This window comes from Choloepus didactylus (genome assembly GCF_015220235.1).
Source record: "Choloepus didactylus isolate mChoDid1 chromosome 25 unlocalized genomic scaffold, mChoDid1.pri SUPER_25_unloc2, whole genome shotgun sequence".
NCBI classification, from domain to species: domain Eukaryota; kingdom Metazoa; phylum Chordata; class Mammalia; order Pilosa; family Megalonychidae; genus Choloepus; species Choloepus didactylus.
Window position 1 is genome coordinate 6277205 of NW_023637607.1, and position 25652 is coordinate 6302856.

At 39.5% G+C, this 25652-nt stretch overlaps 1 protein-coding gene across 1 annotated transcript; it reads left to right on the top strand.

The window, feature by feature from the left end:
- Window positions 1-25140, top strand: LOC119525559 (adhesion G protein-coupled receptor E1-like). Its single transcript, XM_037824329.1, is given in 14 exon segments — window positions 1-31; window positions 3284-3448; window positions 5129-5248; window positions 6196-6395; window positions 7820-7873; window positions 7875-7958; window positions 7960-7992; window positions 9887-10081; window positions 11369-11601; window positions 14717-14783; window positions 16840-16931; window positions 20639-20807; window positions 20925-21029; window positions 24610-25140. Coding segments are annotated over 14 exon segments (1569 nt in total). The 3' UTR covers window positions 24631-25140.
- Window positions 25141-25652: the final 512 nt, after the last annotated feature.

The window sequence follows — 25652 nt, forward strand, 5'->3', positions numbered from 1 at the left end:
ATGGCCGCTACCCATTTGAGCTGTTTTGGAGGTATGTATCCCAGTGAAACATGTTTTAATCTTAATCCATTCCTGTGGATGTGAACCCGTAAGTACGACATTTTGATAAAGCTACTTCATTTAAGATATGGCAAAACTTGATCAAGATGGGTCTTAATCCTATTACTGAAGTCATTTATAAATGGAGTTAAATTCATACAAAGAGAAATCCAAGGGGAAAAAAACTGAAGGTCAATGGAGCATGGAAGAGAATGGAGAGGCCAGGAGAAGCTTCCATATGGTTTCCCATGTGGCAGAGGAGCCAAAGACCAAGGATTTCTGGCAGCTAGACCCAGAATGCTAATCCTCATAAAGAAATCATCACCTGGATTATACCCTGATTTAGACTTCTCCTACACCTCTTTCTCATTCATCACCACTATCAATTTTTGAACATTTTCAGTAATCCCCCCCAAAATAAAAAAAAAACAATAAAAATAAAAATAAAAAAGAACACCCAAAACATCCCATACCCCTTACCCCCTGTTCTAGTTTTCTAATGCTGCAGAATGCAAAACACCAGAGATGGATTGGCTTTTATAAAAAGGGGGTTTATTTGGCTACACAGTTACAGTCTTAAGGCCATAAAGTGTCCAAGGTAACACATCAGGAATCAGGTACCTTCACTGGAGGATGGCCAATGGCATCCGGAAAACCTCTGTTAGCTGGGAAGGCATGTGGCTGGCTTCTGCTCCAAAGTTCTAGTTTAAAAATGGCTTTCTCCCAGGACGTTCCTCTCTAGCAAGCTTGCTCCTCTTCAAAACGTCACTCACAGCTGCATTCAGTTTCCTCTCCTTGAGCCAGCTCATTTATGGCTCCACTGATCAAGGCCATCGGGGTGGTTTTATTTGGATTTATTCTAACTGGCGTTCATTGGGTCCTTTGAGCAAGATATCATCTCATACCCACAACTCTGTCTTGGAACACTCTTCCTAGCCTTTTACTCTCTTTCTGCTGGACACCAATGATTCCATTTGTGCACTTCATGTTTCTGTCATTTCTCTGGGATCCATTTCAAATTTTTTTTAATTTCTGACCATTTGTTCCTATCCCCCTCTTCTGCATTTTCAAGACTGCTGTTGTGTGTCTCTAGTATATTTTTAATTTGATATTCTTTAATTTTTAATTTGACCAATTGTATCTGTAAATATTATGGAAATAAATTCCATAATATCTGTTATTTTTTATTTGCTCTTTCAAATTCTTTTTATTCTCTTATAGAGTCTTCTTGGTGTCCTTTATGTCTTTAACCATTTGTTGAAATTTTTTGGAGATTTGTGGGGACTTCTTTTAATTGTTCCATATTTGTGCCTATTCTGGCTCTTAATTGTGCTTGGCTTGTCCATATATTCTAGGTTCTTCAATGCTTTATGATTTTCTGTTGGCTTTGAGGCATTTGCTTGCCTTGATAAGGTTATTTTGGGAAATGCTGGATTGTTTGAGTATGTGGTGTGTGTTATATATAATTGGCAGAGCTAAAGGTTGCTGGAGTGCCATTTCCCTGTGCTACCAGCAGGTGCAAATTTTGAGCCACCTTTTACTCTCATGCTGGTCTTCTGTGAACTTCTGCTATGTGCTCGATGGTCCAGACTTGGTGGGGAACCTATTGCACCAGTTCTCCATGTGCACTGGGGAACTGCCTGCCCTGTGACTGTGTATGGGTCCTGTGCAGCTTGGCAGGGCCTGCTCAAGGCCACCCTACAGAGAAAATTGTCCCACTCCCTGACTTCTGTGCACTCATGACCTCTGGAGTGTGGATGGGCTCCTGATGCCTCCATGTGGTGCCCTCTCCTATTCCTGCTTCTTGCCTGTGCACACCCCAGACTTCATGAGGGGAGAGTAAATGCCACCTCCTGGTTCCCTCAGAGGAGCTCCCAGACAAAGACTGGGTGATCAACGCCCAGTTAACTGCCATGTGGGTGCATGGAGTGGATAGAAGCTGCTCACTCCCTTGCCTTGTGGCAGTTTGTCCACTGCCAACCCCAGGATTCCATCCTGGCCAAACTGACTCCATATCTTTTTATTTGCTCTTTCAATTCTTTTTTTTTATGCTCTTATAACGTCTTCTTGGTGTCCTTTATGTCTTCTCAATTCTCTCTCCTTAATTATCTTTTATGTATTCCATGCCCCCACCCACACTTAGGGTTCCCTCTATAGCCAGTCCCACCCAAAAACCATGGACCCAGCATCCTTCAGCCCTTCTCTTTCTTTCATGGAGAAGCCTTCTCCACACATCTGCCCCACCATCTTCCCAGAAGTCAGGATTTCATTCCTTTTTACAACTGAATATATTTCATTGTATGTACAAACCACATTTGTTATCCATTGATCAATTGATGGGCACTGGGATTGCTTCCATCTTTTGGCAGTTGTGAGTAATGCTGCTATGAACACCAGTGAGCAAATGTCAGTTCCAGTTCTTGCTTTAAAGTTTTCCGGGTATAATTAATAGTTGGATTCCATGTCATATGATATTTCTAAACATAGCTTCCTGAGGAACTGACAAACTGTCTTCACTAAGGAATGATTATTCCTGTTTATTCACACCCCCTCCAACACTTGAAACAGTCTGTTTTTTTTAATAGTTGCCATTCTGTGGGTGTGATGATATCTCACTGGGGTTTAATTTTCAATCCCCTAACTTCTGGTGATGTTGGGCATGTTTTCTTGTGCTTTTCAGCCATTTGTATATCCTCATTGGAGAAATGACTTTTCAAGTCTTTTGCCCATATTTTAATTGACTTCTTTGTATTTTATTATTGAGTTGTAGATTTCATTGTCCATTCTGGATAGCAAATCTTTATAGGATATGCGGTTTCCAAGTATTTTCTGCAACACTCTTCCTGATTTGGTTTCTTCCTAACTTATTTTGTAATCTGCTGGACATTTAGTGAGCTTTCTCACTTTTTGCTATCACAAACCATACTGAAACAAATATTTTGGACAGTATCTTTCATAATTAAATATTTTTCTGGAAGGATTTATTTCTGTATGGTAGATATTGCTGGGTTGAAGTGCATGCAATTTACACTCTTATAGCTGCTGATTTATTGCACTTCATAAAGGCTACATTAAGTTACATCTCCATTGGTCCCCTGCATGTAGTTTTTAATTCTCTACTAGTGTCGACTCACAATACACACTTTACTGATAAGAGAGAGAACACTTGCTATTTCATTGATGAGAGAGAGAAAGAGAGGAAAGAGAGGAAAAGGAAACTTTTATTTTGCAGAAAACGGTTGAGATCTTTGGAACTGTGCTTGCACAATACCCACTTGGTCCAAATTCACAAAGGAAGAGACATCCACCCTGGCCACAGTCTTGCTGGAGAGTGTGGAGAGTACCACGTTGGCAGCATTTCTGAATCCATCAGCAAATGCCAGTCAGACTATTCAGACTGAATTTTTAGGTAAGTCATATACTTCATGTCAAAGTCATGCCTGGGTGCTGCTTCTGAGGAGTGTCCTTGGCATTGTGGTTCTCCATGGCTTTCCCACCCACACATTTTCCCAACTCTTTCAAAACCCTGAACTCACAACAATGCAAGTCTAATCATGTTAACATCTCCCATTTATTGAGTGTTTGGGGCATGTCAAACAGCTCTCCCTTTTGGGCCCATGGTAGGACTGTACTTCCTGGATGCTTTGGAGTTAGATGGGATCTTGTGATTTTCAGGCCAATCAATTATGAGTGGAGAGTTCTAGAGCTTCCTGTCCCTGAGCTGTAGTAACTTACAATCCTCCAGATCATGGGTGTTCTCTTTGTTGGTCTCATAGTGAGGACAATAGAGAGCAAAGCCCCAAGATGGCTTATGATGGACACAAAGCATTAATGAGAAATAGATATCATTAAGAGTTTGAGATTTGGGGGCTGTTTGTTACTGCTGCATGACTGATGCTGTCCTGACTGATATAGTTATAGCCTTAAAATCCTCAATGACCTTAATCAGTGACCACTTGGTGATACTTGGTACTGTAGGACTTTTCTAGTGACACCCTATTCCTTGTTGTAATACCAGTTGCATCAATCTATTCTAACAGAGTCTAGAAACCTAAGAGTTGAAAGTACAATATTTGCTGAACTTCCACCAGTAATGAACAAAATTGCCCTTAAATGTCTTATCTTTTCCTGAGGTTACTCAGACAAAAATCAAACAGACATCTGGTATAACAGATGATGTTGAGAATAAGGAGCAGACTAAGGGGCTTAGACAAGGTGAGGAATGTGTGTGTGGGAAGGTTGCTATTTAATAAAGGGTATTCAGGAGAATTCTCATTGATAAGGTAGTTGTGGGTAGACACCTGAAAGAAGGGGGCATGTAAATATCTGGGAAAAAGTAGGGGTATGAACACATGGTGATTTCAAGGAACAATGAAGTGTTCGCTTGGCTGAGGTGAAGTAGGGGACAATGAGAACAGTAGGAAAGGACTTTGTAGATAAGTGTATAGAATTTCGATTTTATTTGGAGTAAGATAGGGTGGGGGCATTGAAGACTTTTGAGAATAACCAAGATATCATATGGCATATATTTTTAAAAACTGTCTATTTTTATATGATCTATTTTTTCCCATGAAGAGCCAATGGGATTGGATATGCAATTATTGCTATATTACAGGTAAAAAATCAGATACTAAGAGAGGTTAAGTCATTGCTCACAGTTACACAGTTGGTGAATGGGAGAGTTGGGATCGTTAGCTCCATGTGACTTCAGAACCTGAGCTCCATCTAACATGCTGAGTTTGCCCTGTTCTTTTTATTTTTATGACTTTGAAAACTTGTCTAAATTTGTAGTGGTCAGAATATCACTATCCTGACTTCCTCTACCACGGTTGACTTCAAACCCATATTTCTGTGATGCAGTTTCCCTCCCTAAGATGTGAGAGCTCAGTCTCAAAGCTCCAACTGCATTTCCCATTGGTGCTGTCATCCCCCTATCATCCCTCAGAAGGTTCAAGAGGTGTCCCATGGTGAATTTGCCTTTCTGTTCTTCTCTTTTTTACAACTATGGATATGCACCTTTGATGGATAGAAGCCAAACTCAGGATTCACTGTGTGTGAACCTTTTGCAAATTCTCCATTTTCCTTTTAGATATTGAAAGCAAAGTTATCAAAGAAGAATGCATTGAAGAGAATATGTCCTTTAATTTGAAAGCCAAAGGGGACATGATGACAATTGGATGTTCCACAGTAGAGGAGTCTGGATCCTCAGGTACAGACCCACTCCCAAGGATACAGGAGAATGGTTGTGGTACATTCAGTGAGCACATATTTAGTGATAACCTCCTAGGTACCAAGATCTATGTGAGATGGTGGGGAACAAATGATGGTCGAGGCAGAAATGGCCATGACCTCAAGGAGTTTTCCATCTGATAGCGAAGTCAGACATTAAATAAATAATCTCATGACACTGGAGTATTTACACCCCTGTAGTTCAATATGATAGTCACTGGCCACACATGGCTACTGACTTCTTGAAATGTGGTTGAGATGTGCTGTAAATGCAAAATACACACTGGATTTCAAAAACTTAGTACACAAAATTGGTTTTAAAATATGTCATTAAAACTTTTTATGTTGATTACATGCTGAAATGATATTATTTTGGCTATATTTGGTATATATATTAAAATTAATATTACCTGTTTCTTTTTACTTTAAAAAATGTGGCAACTAGAAAATTTTAAATTACTTATTTGGATCATATTATACTTCTGTTAGACAAAACTGAGCTCTATCAAGTTTAGCAAACTTTCTCTGTAAAAGTCCAGGTGGCAAATATTTAGGTTTTGCAGACCTTACTAAGTCTGCTGCAACTACTCAATTCTGTCATTGTGGAATGAAGGCATTCCAAGGGAGAAAGCATTCATAGACAATACATGAATGAATAGGTGTGGTTGCGTGACAATAAAACTTTATTTATAGAAGTAGGCAGGGGGCCATTGCTGGCCCCGGATAGATATAATTAACACAGTGATTGATGTTTTAGTGAAAAAGCCCAGGGTGCAATAAGTAACACATGGTTAAGCTAGATTTTGAGGAATCTGTGAGTGTGTGTGTGTGTGTGTGTGTGTGTGTGTGCACGTGTGTGTGTTAGGTCATCTATACTTACCACTTAGCAAATATTTCCCATTTGTTTTCATTTGGGGGAATTTGCAGAGACTACCGGGGTGGCTTTTGTCTCCCTTGAGGGCATGGAGTCTGTTTTAGATGAGAGCTTCTTCCAAGACCCCCAGGCCCCCTTGACCAAATGCAAAAGGCAGCTGAAGATGAATTCTCGCATTGTCAGAGGCATCCTGACTGGGGTGAAGAAAGACAACTTCTCAGATCCAGTTATCTACACTCTGGAGAATATCCAGGTTTGTGATGAGGTTTCTACCTAGTCCCTGATGTTCCACTGGGATCTCACCTGCCTAGTAGGCTTAACTCCCATTTTGTATGGGGATCCACCAAGGCTGGAAGCTTCCACATTTCTAGAAGGTCAATCTCATTCTCAAAACCACCTCTAGAGCTTCACTATTTCTATGTGATATTCTTCCATTCAGCAATGGGAGCTTTGTAGAGTAGATTAAGTAATGTGGATGTAGAATGTTTATTTGTGGTATATTTACCTTAGATATGACAATGCTGGGTGGAGAGATAGATAAGAAATCCAAGCGTCTTTCCTCTGTTTCCTTGAACCTAAATTTGCTATTTGGAGTAATGAGAAATGATACAATATTTCTCTTCCCAATAATACTCCCCAATATACCCAACCACTTACAGATATTTCTCTTAAATTTATCATATTCTTACCTCTGATTTTATTCCAAAAACCTTTTTTGATAAATTAAGATAATTATTTATAATTAACTTGATAGAAAGTTCTGTTGAGATCCCCATCCAATTTACACACTTGATTCTAAGCCAACACCATGTACAGCCTCATCTCTTATTTCTTACTCTTCTCTATGTCTTGTGATCTCTCTCTCTCCCTCCCTATCTCTCTATCTCTATCTCTATCTATACCTGTATCTATATCTACCTATATCTATATCTATATCTATATCTATATCTATATCTATATCTATCTGTATCTGTCTCCTTCTCTCTGACTCTTACTGCATTCAAGCCATCCTGGCCTTATTTCAGTTCTGGAAATGCATCGTTTCCATTCCTGGCTCAGTATACTTGTACATGCTGTTCCTTCTGTTCAGAATACCTGACACTCACCCAGTACATTCACTCAAAAATATTCATATGGATAATTCCTGTACGTCTTGAATATCTGAAACATCACTTTTTCTTGTGGCTTCCCTGCTCCCCCACTGCACGCTAGCATATCTGTTTAACTTCTGTTGCACATTATTAAAGAGCAATGTTATTTTATAACTGTTACTAGCAGTATTTCCCTACTTATTTGTTTTTCATGTGTTTCTCTTCCCCCTGTACTATGATATTGTTGGAAGCAGGGACAATGTTTGTTCTATTTGCCTGTTTCCCATGGACAGTGTAGATCAAACATGGGTAGGTACTTAATCAAAACATGCTGAGTGAATGAGTAAATAAATTAATGTCCATATGGGAGGACTCACTGTGGAATTAGTGAAAGAAATTTTCCTCTAGCAGCCAGGTGTGGCTGCCATATTAGATTGGACATCACTGCCAATTGAAATATCAGCATTTTTTCTCCATTCCCTACAGAGCATAACCCTCATCTTCTTGCCTCAAATGGCTCTTGAAGTTGGTCACATTGAATCTGTTTGAGGAGGATTCTCAGGTGACCAGTATCCTGATATTTCAGCCAAAGCAGAAGTTTGAGAGCCCCATCTGTGTTTCCTGGTACACCGATGTGGAGGGAAGGAGGGAGGACATCCTCAGGCTGCGTGATCCTCAAAGCTTCCAAGACCCACACTGTCTGCAGCTGTAAGCATTTGGCAAACCGTGGTCATCATCATGGCTTCTTCGGAGCTCACGGTCAGTACTGCTGGGCTGTGCTATGGCTCCATGAGTCTCTGGCCCCAAATCTAGTGGGAAAAAATATTTACTGAATGTCTGCATATACACATTTCAGTGCTGGATGTAGTAGGAGGGAGTCAGGGGGACCAAAGGGATGTCTGCCATACCTCTGCCCTTGGGGAATTCATGGTCTGCTTGAGAATCCTAAAACTCATATAAAATGAGAAATAATGGCCCTAAACAGGCTGGGCACAATATCAATCACAAATCCTGTTTACTGAGCAACACCTGTGTGTTGAGCACTTTAGTTTCCATTAGCTGTAATCCTTATCAGTCTCCTGCAAATTTAGTTTTTTAAAACCTATCTTGCAGAATAGGAAATTGAGGCTCAGCACCCTACCTAGTCATGTGTATTGGAGGTGGTATTTGAAATCATTGTGGGTCCAAATATCATGCTCCTTCCACTAAAACAAACAAACAGAGCAAGAGGTAGTGCTATAGAAATTCAAGTGTTTGGGGTGAGAGCTGGGGGAGATTGGGAAGCAGATGAAACGGGAATTGCACTTTGGTGACATGGCAGATTTGGAAGAGAGGAAAACCATCCTCATCAGTGTTGGGGTGAGAATCCTGACCTATCCCACCAGACCCAGTGTTCAATTTCCTGCTAGGGTTGCACTAAATGCTATTTGGAGGATATTATGGCATAGGCTTTTAGAATACCAATTCCAGGGTATGATTTGACTAATTTCTAGTCCTATTTCTATCACTTCATAGCTGTGTGACTTTTGGAAGTCACTCAGCCTCCCTGAGCTTAGTTAAATTATCTCATTTCAAAAATGGCAATAATAGAAAATGATAAGTAACACTTAAATAGTGTATAATATGTTTCTGGTGTACTTTAAGTACTTTAGGTGTTTCATTTAGTCCTCCTCAAACAACCCTTCAGAGAGCTAGTATGATAATTCCCTTTCAACAGATGAGGAAACTGAGGCACAGAGCAGTTAAGTGTCTTTCCAAAGCTCACACAGCTAGAAACTGGCAGAATTGCATTTATTCTCTTAACTACTACACCACAGTATCTTAGAGGGCAACCCATGAGATGAGGCCTGGCATGTATTTAACATGCAGAAAGCACTAAAAAAATTTTAAAAATCAGTTACGAGCAATGACATGGGAGAAGATCTCAGCTTGTCCTGTTCTCTTCCCAGAAATGGATGAATCTCTACATATCTGCATATCACTTGAGGTTCAGTGCAGGAAACAGAAACCACTCAGAGTATTTCAAGCAGGAAGGGATTTATCACAGGGAATCACTTGCTCACAAAAATCATTGAAAAACGTGGATGATTTGAAGTCAGTGGACAGCCCTTTGGATTTTGGCTTCAAGGTCACCCCACTATAGCTGTGATTTGGAGATCAGAAATTTCTTCTATGTTGTCCCATGTCCGTGAAATTGGCAACTGGACAGTTGGAAGGAGCAGTCCAGCCACAGCTAACTCCTGACTAGTGGCCCTACCTGGTTACCAGAACTGCTGCAGGAAAGTTTATCTGTCTCCCTGCTATCTTCCACCCATCTGCCTTCCAAAATGTCATGGATACATCTCCTTGTATTATGTAATCTACCTCCTGGACCCATCCTTAGCCCTAAGGGATTCTGGAAAATGTAGCTTGAAGATGTGCTGCCCCTGCAATACATGAGTAGGGACACAGGACAGGGGTGGGAATGGGTGGTGCTGGATGTCAATGGACGGCAAGGGATGACAATGGACAACATCTTCTTGATTCTGAGTATCAGAGGGAAAAAAAGGTCTTCAGCCCTTTCTGCCTAAGCCAGGGTGCTATGTCATTGTTTTTACTGCCTGGGGGATGTTGAGCCATCTCTGAGGCTAACTGTGGATCTCCTTGCTGACAGATGGAGTACACCTTGTACCTAATTAGCCACGTGGGCTTAATCATCTCCCTGGTGTGCCTGGCGTTGGCCATCATCACGTTCCTGCTGTGTCGTCACCTTCGCAACTGCAACACTGACCTCCACCTGCACCTGTGTGTGTGCCTCTTCCTGGGCAAGATTCTCTTCATCATTGGAGTAGACAAGACCAACGACCAGGTCTCATACACCCCAGGCTCTGCCCCTTTCTTGTTTCCTGCCCCATCATCTCCACATCTGCCTCGCTCATCCTTAACCAATGCCCTCTGTGCTTACCTTGACCTCAAGACCTTCGCAGTTGCTGTGCCCTCTGCCAGCAACACTTTTCCCTGAACTCCTCCTCTGGTTGACTTATTTTTGTGATAGATATCAGTCTAAACTCACTTTTATGATCATTTAATATAATGTGGTCCCCCTTATTGGTTTTCTCTAATCCAGTGGTTCTCAGCTGTGGTGATTCAGTTCCCCTGGAGACACTGGGAATAACAACTGATGGATAAGGGGTTGCTACTGCAATATAGTGGGTAGAGACCAAGGATGCTGCTCATAAACATCCTATAGTATATAGATCAGCCCCCACCACAAAGAAATGTCTGTCCCCAAATGTAATACTGTTACAGTTGAGAAATCCTACTGCTACCTAACAGTTTAATTTGTTTTATCCCCCAGCACTTATTTGATTATTAATCATTGATTATTTGTAGTTTGACTTGCATTTTCACATCCACCAGTGGACTGTGAGCCCCACATGAGCAACAACTTTGGGCAGTTCACTCCCTATCACCATGTTTGACACACAGTAGATGCCCAGTGTTTCCAAAAAGGAAAGCTTTTCATATTTTGGGTAGAATGATGGTTGTTTATGTAAAACTGACCCTCTCCCTGTGGGATCTTTATCTTCCTTGAACCCTTTAGAACTAAATGATGGGAATGCCCCTCATCTGTTTGATCAGTGGTTGGAAAATTTTTTCTGTAAAATGTTAGATAATAAATATATTTGCCTTTGTGTATATCATTTCCATATGCCTCAACTACTCTTTCTGCTGTTGCAGAGCAAAATCAGCCACAGGTTATTCATACAAAGGTGGGGCTGTGTGCCAATAAAACTGTATTTACAAAAACAGACAGCCAACCCATGGGGAGTAGTTTCCTAATCACCATATTTCCAAACATCTCTTCAGATAGGGTGATCAAAGAGCCAGTTTTCCCAAACATTTTCAGTTGTAGCACTGAAAGCCATGCATGGTGGGAAACCTTAGTCCCAGGAAACCCAGAGTGGTTGGACAGCCTACCAATGGGGTGGTATCACTTCCTGTTAAGATGCACTATGTATCTCTAAATATTTGTGGGAGGAGAAAATGGACAAGTTTGAGGAACTCCAATGAAGGAAGTCATTCTCTGCCCTCCTCCCTACAAGTGTGCTCTCTGCATGGGGAATCCTGAGTGTGCATGTTTCCTCTTTTGCAGTTGGGCTGTGCCATTATCGCAGGCTTTCTTCATTATCTGTTCCTTGCCTGCTTCTTCTGGATGCTGGCGGAAGCTGCTGTGCTCTTACTAATGGCCAGGGGCCTGAAAGTGGTGAATTACTTCAACTCTCACATCAAAATGGTGCAGCTGTGTGCTTTTGGCTATGGACTCCCAGTGATGGTGGTGGTTGTCTCTGCCAGTATACATCCACAGGGCTTTGGGATGCATAATCAGTGAGTGATGTCCCTCTCCCTGAAGACCCTTCTGCCAGGGTTTATGATGACAAAAACATAAATAAAAAGGAGAACAATCATGGAAGAAGATGTGGCTATCATTGTTTGAGCTCTCATTTGATTTGTTGTTGGCTTCAGGGGTGCCATGTAGAGTAGCACAAGTTGTGCATGACACAAATCCAGAGTACGCTACTTATATTGTAGTACAGGCCAATGACACTGCTGTATGCAGGAGACTTGATTGTACAATTTTAAAACCATTGAGTTGGATTCAATCTGCTTGGATTTCAGTCCTGGCTCCACCATCTTTTACTGTGCAAGTTATTTAACCTCTATGTACCTCCTTCTCATCTATAATATGGGGCTAATAACAATGCCTACATCATTGCATTGCAATGAGAATTAAATAAATTATTATCTGGAAAGCATTTAGAACAGTCTGGAACATAGTGTGTAAGCAATATATAGTATAAACAAAATAATCATTATTTTCAACCATCATTATAGCCTTTGCCCATTCTAAAGAAGGGTGTATGTATCACATCATTCCATAGGAGATGATTTTTAATAGTACATTGGTGAACACTAACCTTTGAAAAGGTTTTTGAATTTAGTTTGCAGGGCATTAAAAATATTACCAGCCTACCAGACTCATGATTTCAGAGCTGTGACTCTATTGTGTAAACTAAGAAGTGAGTCAATTTGGAGGAAAAACTAATGTAAGTGACAGAATAGATTTTATGTGGCAAGGTCTAGACTGTAACATTATGTTACATCATTAAATAGTATGATATATCCCAGCTTACAGGTGAAGAAGCTGAGGCTTTGGCTAGTGAAAACAGTTTTCCACAATACGCAGTGAGAAAGGGGCTGAAAGAGTCTTGAATGTGGGTCTCTCCAGTTTTGGGGTCCTGCTGCTTACCCCTGTGCTATAGGCACTTAGTTGGACTGTGTTTGGGGGATTGAGAACCCAGGTTCCTCCCTGAAAGATGTTGGTTTGTACTTCAGGTGAGGTCATGAGACAAGCAGGTAAAGAAATTCATGTTCAGTGAGCACTCATCAATGCAAATCCTGTAAGTTTTGCGTATTATATTCTCTCTGATAATTCTCTACCAAGATTCATGGGTTTATGGGTTAAGAATTAGGGTCTCCACTTATAAAAGAAGAAATTGAGGTTTCATGGAGTAGTAAAACTTACTGAGAGAGGAAATTGAAGTTTCATGGAGTGGCAAAACTTGCTGGGGTTCACCAAATTAGCAAGTGTCACAGCAGGGATCTGAGTGCAGATCTGACTGTCTTGCCTGGACATGGGGTGTCTATGCAAGGCCACCATGATGAAGTCTGCTGCTGTGAGCAGGATAAGTCCTGGCATAGATCAGAGAAGGATCACAGTATTGGGAGCTGGAAAATTTGAGGAAGGCTTCCATGAGGAGGTAGAAATTGAATGGGCCTTCCGAGATGTACTGAAATGTATCCAGGGAACAAGGAGTGGGGTGATAACACAGGTGAGGGCAAAGCTTGTTCCTAGGAGAATTCAAGCAGGTTATAGCACAGACTGACTGGACTGAAGGGAAGGGAAAGTTGGGCTGGGGTATGGGATTTGGAGAAAGAAATAGCACTGACAAGGATTTCAGGTGATCCCAGGAAGCAGTCAAGGGTTGTGGAGAAGTGAAGCAGACAGAGAAGGATTCAGTATGGGCTGTGCTCATGAGCAGAAGACTGCATTTGGCAATTGGGAACCTCTGGGAGACTGTATTAGGGTTAAGGTTAACACGAAGAGTGGATTATGTTTAGGGATAGTGTTAGAATTAGTTAGGGGTAGGTTTAAGTTTAGAGTAAGAGGTGGGTTAGGGTTAGCATTAAAACTAAAGTTAGGGTTAGGATTAGGGATAGGGGGCCATAGAACATGCATCTCAGTTAATGCACCCATGTGATGAGGGAGCTGCATTATTTAAGGTAGGGTTATGGTATGAACTAGGGTGAAGGTTACGGTTATTGCTAAGTTTGGCATCAGGGAGAGAGCATAGAACATGCAACTCTTTATCCGAACTCAATTAAGTGGAGTTCTGGTATTTTCCCCCGAAATGAATCCCATCAGGCATTGGTTGAGAGCTTCTCCTAAAGAGAATTAATGCTCCAGGGCTTTAGTTTGCTACCATTAGGGAGAGATGTAAGCTTTCCACCTTTACTGAGGGTGTAAATCCTATAATTGTATGGACAACATATTCTCCATGATGCAAACATTTTCTGCCCTTTTATCACTCTACTACTCAAGTCTAACATTCCATGAAGAGAATGCCTGTTTGGCCCAGCTTGATTCTTTTCCTTCTCTTATTGGTAGGAAGACATACTTCTACAAAGGAAATGTTGGATTACTGTTACTGAACATGGAAGTTTAGTTGCTGGGTGGTGAAAACAGAAAACAGACAATTAAGGCAATTTAATACTTAATTCTGTTTCTTTTGTCTCTCATCCTTTTTTCTTTCTTTCTTCACTCCTTCATTCCCTCATTTCTTCCTCCCCCCTCTGTCTCTGTGTTTTTACAAACAAGTATAGAATATCTGGTCCATGCCAATGGTGGTGGCTGAGGGCATTCAGAGATGGACCAGAGAACTGTGGCCCAAATTCTCACTCAGGTCATAATTCAGAAGGGGCAGATAGGCAATTTACAAGTAAAACAACTGAATAATATAACTTATGATAACAACAGGTGATATTTTAAGAAGCAGTATGAAGGGGTGGGAGTCAGATACTTTAGCTAGGGACAGTCAGGAGTAGCTCCTCAGAGCAGGTGACATTTGAACTGTTTGACTGGCAAGGGTTATCAGTAGAGATCTGGAGAGAGGGAAAAGGGATTACAAAGCCTCTGAGCTGAGGAGGAGCTGGACCTAGGATACTAGAAGAAGGTTTCAGGTGCATTTGCCCAGGAAGGAGGTCTGAAAGAAGATTCAGTCTTCTCCAAAGGAAACCAAACCTGGAACTGCTCTATCATAGGAATTTTCATTGGAGTCTCACCTCCCAATATTCTCCTGCTTCAGTGCCTCTGTTGGGGTCTGAGTAAGTGTAGAGTCTTGACTTTGTGGCACATGATGACTTCCCCTGTTTTTCTCCATAGTTGCTGGCTTGATATGGAGACTGTATTCATCTGGAGTTTCCTGGGGCCTGTTACCACAATCATATTGGTAAGAAAATTGCTTGTTGAAGTGTATTCTGGAGGAGGACCCAGGAGAAGGACCCAGACAGTCACTAGTTCTCCTCAAAAGTTCTCCATTCTGATCTATGATTCTTGAGATTTCCAAATTAGTGTAGTTTATTTAGCCTGTGACTTATCCATGCCAAAATGCAAATGCCCCTGGGAGGAACACAATCTTATCTGTCCTTTGTACTTCAGTATGATTGATATACCAGTCTCTCCTAAGTACAGATGTTAAAAGAGAGAAAAGGCAGAAGGAGAAAAAGAGCCATTGAGAGGGGAGGAGTGAGAGATGAAAATGGTAGGAAGGAGACAAGGGGAAGCCTGGGGCTATTGGCCACCATTTCCTTGCTTCAAATACAGACAAAACAGTCCTGCTAGATGTTGATATCCTGACTCACTCATGTTTGCTTCTGTGTCATTTGTAATTTTGAGTTGTGAGGTTACGTTCAATGTGTCTGAATCTTGGGGATGCTTGAGGGTATATTCCTCCAGAGGCATTTGCTCTTACTTCTATGACATTGCTTGGAGACACTATCAACCTCAAACAGCTTTAGATGAATTTCTCATCTCATCTCAGGGCATCCCCAACTATGAAGGTAGTGTCAATTTGAATGCCTAACTCTTGGAAGAACAGAGCTGTGCTTTACTTCTTTACTCTTCTTCTCTCTTCTCTTCTTACCTTTCTCTTCTCTTCCTCTTCTTTCTGTTCTTCTTTTCTTCACTTAATTCCCTTTCCTTCTCTCCTCTATTCTCTGCTCTGCTCCTCTTCTGTCCTCTTCCTTTCCCTTCTCTTTTCCTGTTCTCTTACCCCTTGCATTCTCTCTCCTTCCCTCCCCTCTCTTATTTTCTTTTCTCTTTTGCCTTTACTAGGATCCAAATCCTAGACAGAAAAGTTTCTTTCTTCTTTCTCTTTGCCAGGATTATTTTATCATTTACGCTTTCATTGATGGTGTGGTCCTACCTTTATTTGGTGGTCTTCCTATTTTGTGTGGAGTCAAGGATTCATCCTCTTGTCCCAGTTAATGACCATTATATTTCCAGACTTTAGATATCTGGTTTCAGAAATTACCCCTAGGGAAGCTACAGAGTAATTATGACTCCAGTTTCATAATTACTCATTTGTGGCCTCTGAGGATTTCCTTTACTTTCTTACTAGCTCAGCTATAAATTTAAGAGGATATCTCTTGAATTTCACCAAGCATTTTTGGTGTTTCATAGTGAGAGAGATTTTCAGACTAATTTTCCTAAAATCCAAAACTGAACTCCATATTCCTCAGTATGAAACTCATCTGTGGTTTTTCCATTGTTCTTCCAATGGAGCCCACCTCCCTTAGCCTAGTGCTCAAGGTCTTTCACCACATGGCCCTGACAGCTTCCCCAGTTTCCTTTCCTGCTCTTTTCCCTAAGCCCAGTGCTCTGGTCATACCAGTGAATTTCCTGCTCCTGAATGACACAAATTTCTCCCCTCTCAGTTCTCCTCAAGTGGATGGTAGTTATGGGGTTCAAACCATGCATGTGAAACACTTAGCAAAATTTTTGACTAAACATTTGAGCCAGTATATGTGTAATAATGGAAATAATAATATTTTATCCTGTCCATCCCCAAATCTTCAGAGATGTTTGACTCCCCTGAAAGTATTACTAATTTGGAAAAAAATAATTGCATTACCTAGGGCAGCAGATCTCCATCAGGAGATTCTGTCCACCCCACCAAAATCCCAGGAGGCACTTGTCATTGTCTGATGACACATTTTGTTGTCAGAACTGAGTGTGCTCTTGGCATCTATTGTGTAGTACCAGTGAAGCTGCTAAGCTTCTTACAATGCACAGAATGGTCCCCACTGCCAAGAATGGTCCATCCCAAAATACCAATAGTGCCCAGGTTGAGAAACTGTCCTGGGGCTCTGTGTGTCCAGTCTGAGATGCTGACATAGGGCCTTAAAGAGAATGACCTTGCCCTTTACTGAAGGTCATAGTCCATGTCCTGAACACTGGTCTTGATCCTGACTTCCTGGGGACATCCCTTCTGCTTGACTTTGTAGGTCAACTGTATCCTCCTCATTTGGACCTTGTGGATCCTGAGGAAGAAACTTTCCAGTGTCAATGCCGAAGTCTCAATGCTCAAAGACACCAGGTGCAGTCCCTCTTCCTTTCCTACCTCTTACAGTCTGTCTTCTCTCTTCCAGAAAGTTTTGTGGAATTCTGGGTCCTGTGCCCAAAGCAGAAGGGTGATAAAAGTCCCTTTAGAATAGTATGGTGTCTAGGACTGGAACAAGACTGGGGCTCAAACCTCAGCACTCCCATTTATTTGCTGTGTGACCTTAGGCAAGTTACCTAACTTCTCTGATACTCAGTTGATAATACTGATATGCTCACTTTATGAGGCTTATGAAGCATTTAGCTCAGTGCCTAAGAATAGTGAGTGCTGCATATATTATAGTTCTCATACTCTTTTCCTGTGCATACATATAGGTACATATTTACAAAAATAGGAGTCATAATATTTTATTTTCTTACCTATTTGTTTCTTTTAATAGATATGATGTCATTAATCAGAAATTCTTCTACAATATCATTTTTGGCATGATATCTCAGTATAATGATGTAGCACAATTCATTTAAATTACCCCTTTTTCATGGATATTTGTTTGTATTTTTTTTGCTATTATAAACATTACTGCCTTTATTACTCTTGTAGATAGATATTCTTCTACATCTGTGGCTATTTAGTTATGAATCATGAAATTGCCTGAATCAAAGGGCAGATGAACTGTAATGTTGTTAATATATAGTGCACATTATTTTCCAGATAATTAGCTCCTATTTAAGTGGCCATCAGAATTGTGTGAGAGTGCTTGTTTTTCTGCCGCATGCCTGTGCTGAGTTTGTTCCTTATTTTTGTTGAAGCACTTTAATAGGTGACGTAGCTATCTAATTATATTAGTTTCATAAGCAATTTCCCAGGTCTCCCTCATCTGAAGCAAACATTGTCACTTGAATTATGCTTCCTGACAGAATATTCTATGCCTTTAAATTCCCCTTCTGTGTATAAATTATAGGATGCTGTACATATTATTCTGTATTTTGCTTTATCCACATGTTGTGTATCAATACTTATGCCTAATAACAACTAATAATAATTCTTATTTTATGTCAGACAGTTTAAAGCACTAAGGGTCTTTTCATTGCATCATCTAAACTGTAGAACTAATTGATGGCCTAGATATTTCATTGTCCCTATATCAAAGGAAGAATCTGAGACACAGGGAGGTGACTCACAAAGACTGTGAATTATTTGGTCAGGGTTTGAATTCAGTGGTCTGTACCTTACCCACTACAGCAAATTGTCATTCTCATCACACTTTACAATTTGCCCATTGTGGACATTTCATATTAATGGAAACACACACAATGTGTCTGGCTTCTTTCTCTTAGTATAATGTTATTAGTACTCATCCACACTGTATCTTGTATCAGTATTTCATTCTTATTTTGTGTGAATGATATTCCATTGCATGAATAGACCACATTTTGTTGATCTGTTCATCAGTTGTTGGACATATTTGTTGTTTCACTGGGGGAACAGAGATTACTTCTTAATATGTGCAGGTTTCTTTCACTTTTAAAAATTTTATTATGGTAACGAATGTATAATATTAACTTTTCTATTTCAACCATTTTGAAGTATATGATTCCATGGCATTAATAACATTTGCAATATTGTGCTGTCATTCCCATCATCCATTACCAAAACTTTTTCAAACCTCAAACAGAATTTCTGTACTTATTAAGCAAACATTCCCTATTCCTTCCACCTTCCTCCTGGCCCCTGGTAAACACTAATCTACTTTCTGTCTCTATGAATTTGCTTATTCTGCATATTTCATATAAGTCGGATTGTACATTTGTCCTTCCTTTTCTGGTTTGGTTCATTTAGCATAACACATCAATTTTCATCCCTCTTGCAGCATGTATAAGAACTTCATGTTTTTTGCAGCTGAATAACATTCATTTTATGTGATACCACAATTTTTAATCCATTCATCTGTTGATGGACACTTGAATTGTTTTCACCTTTTTGGAGACTGTGACTAATTCTGCAATGAACATTGGTGTACAAGTATGTGTCTGAGTCCCTGCTTTCAATTCTTTTGCATCTATACCTAGAAGTGGAATTGCCTGGTCATTTGTTAGTTCAATGCTTAATTTTTTGAGGAAATGTCAAACTGCTTTCCACACAGTGCACCCTTTTCTATCCCCATCAAGAATATACAACTTTGCCAGGCCCTGTTATTTTCTACTGTTTTAAAAAATAATATCCACCTTCATGGTTGTGAAGTGGTATCTCATTGTGTTGTTTACTTCAAACAATTTAGAACCTATAGAAATTTATATTAAAAGTTACCCATAGAATCCATACCTAGAGAATTTCATAGCTAATATATCATTTTTTATTAGACACATGGAGTTTTTATGGAACAATCAGGCATAAATACAGGATTCCATGTACCACCCTTTTAGGAATACCTTGCAATGGTGTGCATATGGTATTACTGTTACAATTGATGATAGCACATTTTTATAATTACTGTTAACTATAGTACATGTTCAGTTTCATTATCATTGTGGATTGATTTGCATTTTCCTGATAACTAATATGTTGATCATCTTCTCATATGATTCTTAGGCATCTGTATGTGTTCTTTGGAGAAATATTTATTCAATACCTTTCCCATATTTTTTATTATAGAAGTGAGTTTACATGATGATCAGGCATAAAATACAGGATTCTCATACATCATCCAGTCATCAACAGTTTGCATTGGTTTGGATCAGTGGTTACAGTTGATAATAACACATTTTTATAATTGTATCATGTACAAATATACATGTAAAATTGTACATGTATAATTGCATTCATGTAGCTCCATGGATTCTTCTAAAATTTTTCATTCTGTTACAATATATGCAATCTGACCTTTCCCCTTTTATTAATGTAGTCATATTAAGATGTATATCTCTGTGCTGTTAATTGCATTCACAATGTTGTGCTACCATTACCATTCATTCTGTTACAATATATGGAATATGACTTTTCTCTTTTATTAATTTAGTCATATTAAGAAATATTCACAATGCATTCACAATGTTGTGCTATAATTACCACCATCCATTACCAAAACATTTCCATCATTCCAAATAGTATCCCTATACATTTAAAGCCTCAACTTCTCTTTCCTTATCCCTGTACTCTCCCCTAGTAACCCGTATTCTCTTCTGACTCTATAAATTCGCTTATTGTAATTGTTTCAAATCAGTGAGATAATACAATATTTGTCATTTTTAGTCTTGCTTATTGCACTCAACGTGATGCCTTCAAAATTTATCCATATTGTCACATATATCAGGACTTCATTCCTTTTTATAACTGAATAATATCAAATTGTATGAATACACCATATTTTGTTCATCCATTCATTGGTGGGGCCATTGGGTTGCTTTTGTCTTTTGAAAATTGTGAATAATGCTGCTTTGAACATTGGTGTGTAAATATCTATACTTAGCTCTCTGAGAAATTACCATATCATCTTCCACAGTGGCTGCACTGTTTTACATTCCCACCAGCAATTTTTAAACTGTGGGGTTTGTTAATGACCAAAAAAAAAAAAAAATGTCTGCAGGATGACTTCCTGCATCTGCCCTTTGGAAATGCTACATTGAGTTCATCCCCACCCAGAAATGGCTCACCTGGGAGCAGCCTCAGATGATTCCTGGGAGGGTGGCCCACCAGGAGAACCCCCATATCCCAGAACCTCATCCTTTGCAAACTTTCTTCCCCAGGTTATTGATATTCAAAGCCTTGGTCCTGCTCTTTATCTTGGGCTGCCCTTGGGTATTGGACATTTTCCAGATTGGAGCCACGGCCAGCATCATGACCCACCTGTCCACCATCATCAGCAGCCTTCAGGGTGCCTTCATCTTCCTCATTCATTGCCTGCTCAACCACCAGGTGTGTGTTCCACCCTCCCACTTCCCTAACCTACCATTCCATGGGCCATGTCTGTGCAGGGCTCACTTCCTGAATCTGGGAGTGATTTGTCTCAGTGTTATATATCTCTGCCTCCAGGTGAGAGAAGAATACAGGAGGTGGTTCACCAGGAAGACCAAGGCCAGCTCTCAGTCCCAGACCTCAGGGGTCTTGCTGTCATCCCTGCCCTCCACTTCCAAAATGGTGAGAGACTGCGTGTTCACCCAGGTGCCTTGCCATGAGCTGAGGGCATCCACATTGACTATCCCACTAAATGAAGTCTGGGGATTAGGAGTGGCGGCCTGGGAACCAGACTGCCTGGGATCGAATCCCAGCTGTGTCCCTTAATTGCTATGAAGCCTATTATAAGTTACTTAACCAGACACACATACAGGTATAAAATAACAAGAACATATTAAAAAATTTATTTTACTACTTAGTCAATGAGAAGAACAATGCAGATGCTATAACTGCTTTAAATGCTAATCTGGAGAACAGATCTGTTATGCATACCTATCTATCTATCTATCTATCTATCTATCTATCTATCTATCTATCTATCCATCCATCTTATCTATCACCTAGATAATCTGTTTATATCATCATCTATAAAATCTATTTATCTATCATCTATCTCATGTATGTATGTATCTATGTATCTATGTGTTGATCATCTGTCTAATGCTCTCTCTGTATCTATCTAATCTATCATCTATCTATCCATATTCATCATCTACATAATCTATCAATCTTTCTATCTACCATCTTCTCTATCTACTATCTATTTAATCCATCTATCATATCTTACAAATCTATCATTATTTAACTAATCTGTCTCTGAATCTGTATATCAATCAGATATATCTATCTACTCAAACTCTGTATCTATCTTTCTATCATTTATCCAATCTGTCTATCTAATCTATCATGTATCTATGTCTATCATCTATGTACCTATGTATCAATCAAGAAATCAAACTGTCATGTCTGTCATGTCTATCTATCATATATGTCTATCTATCTATATCCATACCTATCATCTGTGTCTGTCTCTCTATCTATCATCTGCCTATCTATCTGATCATCTATTTTCTTTCTCATCTATTATCAGTCATCTCTCGATTAAATCTGTGCATCTATATAATAATCTGCCATCTCTCTGTATCTATCTCTCTATTCATAGATTACATATTCATTTATTAAATATATAGAGGTTTTATGCATTTTTGTTGTTAACATTTAGATGTAAATTTATTTATATAGATTTATATATGGAATATATATACACACATTTTTATATATGGGCTATGTATGCAATTTTGAAATGATTGTGCAAATGGAGGCAAAAGTGTTTTTTCATGGGATTATTTTACTGTACTATCAGTTATCTACAATGAAATAATTGTGAAAAAGTTCCCATAGATCAGAATCACATAACCTAGAGAGATGTCTTCTTGACAATGCATAGTTTTCCATTGAGGCACAACTTTTTCTCTACAAATGTGATCTTATTCAATTGCATGGATTAAAATGCCACCTATTAGCAAATTAGCGAATTTTAAATCTCTAACCCTACTTCCTCCTGTGAATTCTAGTCTCATAACCAATTACACACCAAATGTCTTTACTTAGATGTATAAGAGATAATTCAAATTTAACATATTCAAACCTGAACTTCTGATCCTCCAACTTTTATATCAGTGAATTGCACCTCATTCTTTCTATTGCTCGGCCTGTAACCTTGAGGTCATTCTTTTTTAATGCAATTTTATTGAGATATATTCACACACCATATAATCCATCCAAAGTATACAATCAGTGGCTCACATTATCATCATGTAATTGTGTTTTCACCACCACAATCAATTTTAGAATATTTTCATCACTGCAAAATAAAGAAAAAATAAAAAAAAACATCCAAAACATCCTCATCTCCTATTGTGTGTATATATATATAATATATATATATATATATATATACACACACACACACACACATATATATGTTTATAATATATATTTATATACTTTTGTTTTTATTTTATTACTCATCTGCCCATACACTAGATAAAGGGAGTTACAGTCACAGGAGTTCACTATCACACATTCCTATGATAAAAGCTACATAGTTACACAAACATCATCAAGAATCAAGGCTACTGGATTACAGCTCAACAGATACAGGTATTACCTTATAGCTTTCTAATACATTAGAAATTAAAAATGAATATCTTATATAATGCATACAAATAACCTCTGGAATGGCCTCTCAACTCTGTCTGAAGTCTCTTAGCAACTGAAATTTTATTTTGGTTCATTTCTTTCCCTCTTTTGGTCAAGATGGCTTTCTCAATCCTGTGAGGCCAGGGCCAAACCCATCCTTGGGAGTCCTGTCTCATGTTACCAGGGAGACTTACACCCCTGAGAGACATGTCCCATATAGGGGGGAGGGTAGTGAGTTTATTTGCAGAGTTGGCTAAGAGCGAGAGAGGCCACATCTCAGTATCAAAAGAGGTTCTCTGGGTGTGACTCTTTGGCATAATTATAAGTAGGCTTAGCTTCTCCTTTGTAGGAATAAGTTTCATAAGGGCAAGACCAAAGTTTGAACACTTGACTTATTGAATTGGGAGTCCCCAATGCTTGTGAGAATATGAGGAATTCCCCAGGTGGGGGAGTTTTATATTTCCACATTTTTCCCCAGACCTTCAAGGGGACTTTGCATATATATATAATTTTCTGCCCAAACACTCTGGAATGTATTGGGATATTACCTTAACCTATGCAGTATAAGAAGATCTCTTTCCTTATTCTAGGTTCCATGTAATTATGCTGTTTTAATAAAATGGCTATATAAGTGAAATTAGATACTGTGCTATAGAGAATATAAATTTTGTACCAAATAGACATCTCAAATAACAGTTAACACTCAGGAATAGATGTGACTGCTATAAAAGCTTACAATCTAGGAACCTCTACAATAAGCTTTATTGAACATTCTGCACTCCTTCTTCATTGATTGCCCAATCTCTGCCCATGTTTATCACCTGATAACTTATGCTCTCAAATTAAATTCTCAGCATTTGCTCATTACAGTTAGTTTATATTAGTGTGGCCTTACAATATTTGTCCTTTCATTTGTAGCTTATTTCCCCCAACATAATGTCTTGACATCATTCTTGACTCCACTCTTCTCACTTCCTGTATCCATTCAGCCCATCACCAAATCTTGTTGACACTCTTCACACTCTATCCAGAATCTGACCACTTCCCTTCCTCTTCAGTGCTGCCACCTGGAACATTCCCATTGTCTCTTCCCAGGATTATTTATTTTTATTTATTGGAGAGTCTGTTGGTTTACAGAGCAATCATTCATAAAATACAGGACTCCTATACACTACCCCAATTGTACATTTGTCACAATTGATGAAAGAACATTTTTATAATTGTATTATTATCTAGTCTATGGTAAACTTGCTGTTCAGTATGTGTTTTGCAGTTCCATGGATTTAAAAAAAAACTTTTGTTCTAGTTCCATATATAGAACTAACTTTTCCCCTTTTCTCCCAATTCAGATATCTATTTCAGTGCTGTTAATTATGGTCACAATGTGGTTCTACCGTCACCACCATTTATTACCAAAGCATTTCTATTGTTCCAGGCAGAAACTTTGTACATTTTAAGTCTTAACCTCCTATTCTCTATTTGCACCCTGTCCCCTGGTAACCTATATTCTAGATTCTGAATCTACACATTCATTTGCTTATTCTTAATCATTTCTTTCCAGGATATTGAAGTACCACCATAAAGGGTCTCCCTGCTTCCAGGTTTGCCTTCTCAAAGCTCCACCTTTGGTCTGTTCTTGCTGAAGACACCAAGAGGGCAACATAAGCAGCTGAGTTATGGACTGTCCCTCCTCTGCCCACAGCCCTCCATGGCTCCCACCTCTCTGGGGTAAAAACCAAAGTCCTCCCTTAGGCCTACCAGACCCTGCATGATTGGACCCTTTTTAATCTCTCTATCCTTGTCTTTATGACCCACACCACCTTTTCACCCTGTGCCCCCAACTGTGGCCACTACTCAATTCTTTAAACACAGCAGGTTTTCTTTCCATAAAAACCACTGCACTGACAGCTTGCTTTGCACTGAGTGACTTGCCTCACAGTGCACCTGGCCATCTCCCTCCTAGTCCTCATCTCCTTCAAGTCTTCGTTCAAATCACACCTTCTTGATGGAGTTTTCACCGACCTCCTTCCTCCTAATTGGCCAATCCTGGTCCCGACACCCTCCATTCATGATTTTTTAAAAAATATATCAATTACACATTAAAAAATACTATAATTTACTTAGTTTGTTTTTCATTTATTGCATGTCTCTTCCTGTCTGATTTTATTCACTGATGGTCTCCAAGCACCTAGAACACATAATAGACACAAAATAGATCCTCAAGAAATATTTGTTGAGTAAACAAGAAATGAGACCTCAGTGTCTTCATTGGTAAAATAGGAATATGACAGTTCTTACCTGGAAGAGCTGTGCTGTGATTAGATGAGTGTCTTGGACTGCCAGGGCTGCTAGGACAAATACTACACAGCAGGGATTTATTGTCTCTCAGTTTTGGAGGCTAGAGGCTTGCTTCTTTCCAGGGTCAGTAGCATTCTGTGCTGAGCAGCTGCCATCCTTGTGGTTCCTTTCCTTGAATCTCTTCCCTCTGTCACATGGTGCTGTCCTCTCCCTTCTCTCCTAGATTCCTGTGAACTCTTGCTTCTCCTTAAAAGCCTCCAGTAATCCGGACTAGGACACACCTCATTCAGCTAGGTTTCAACTTAA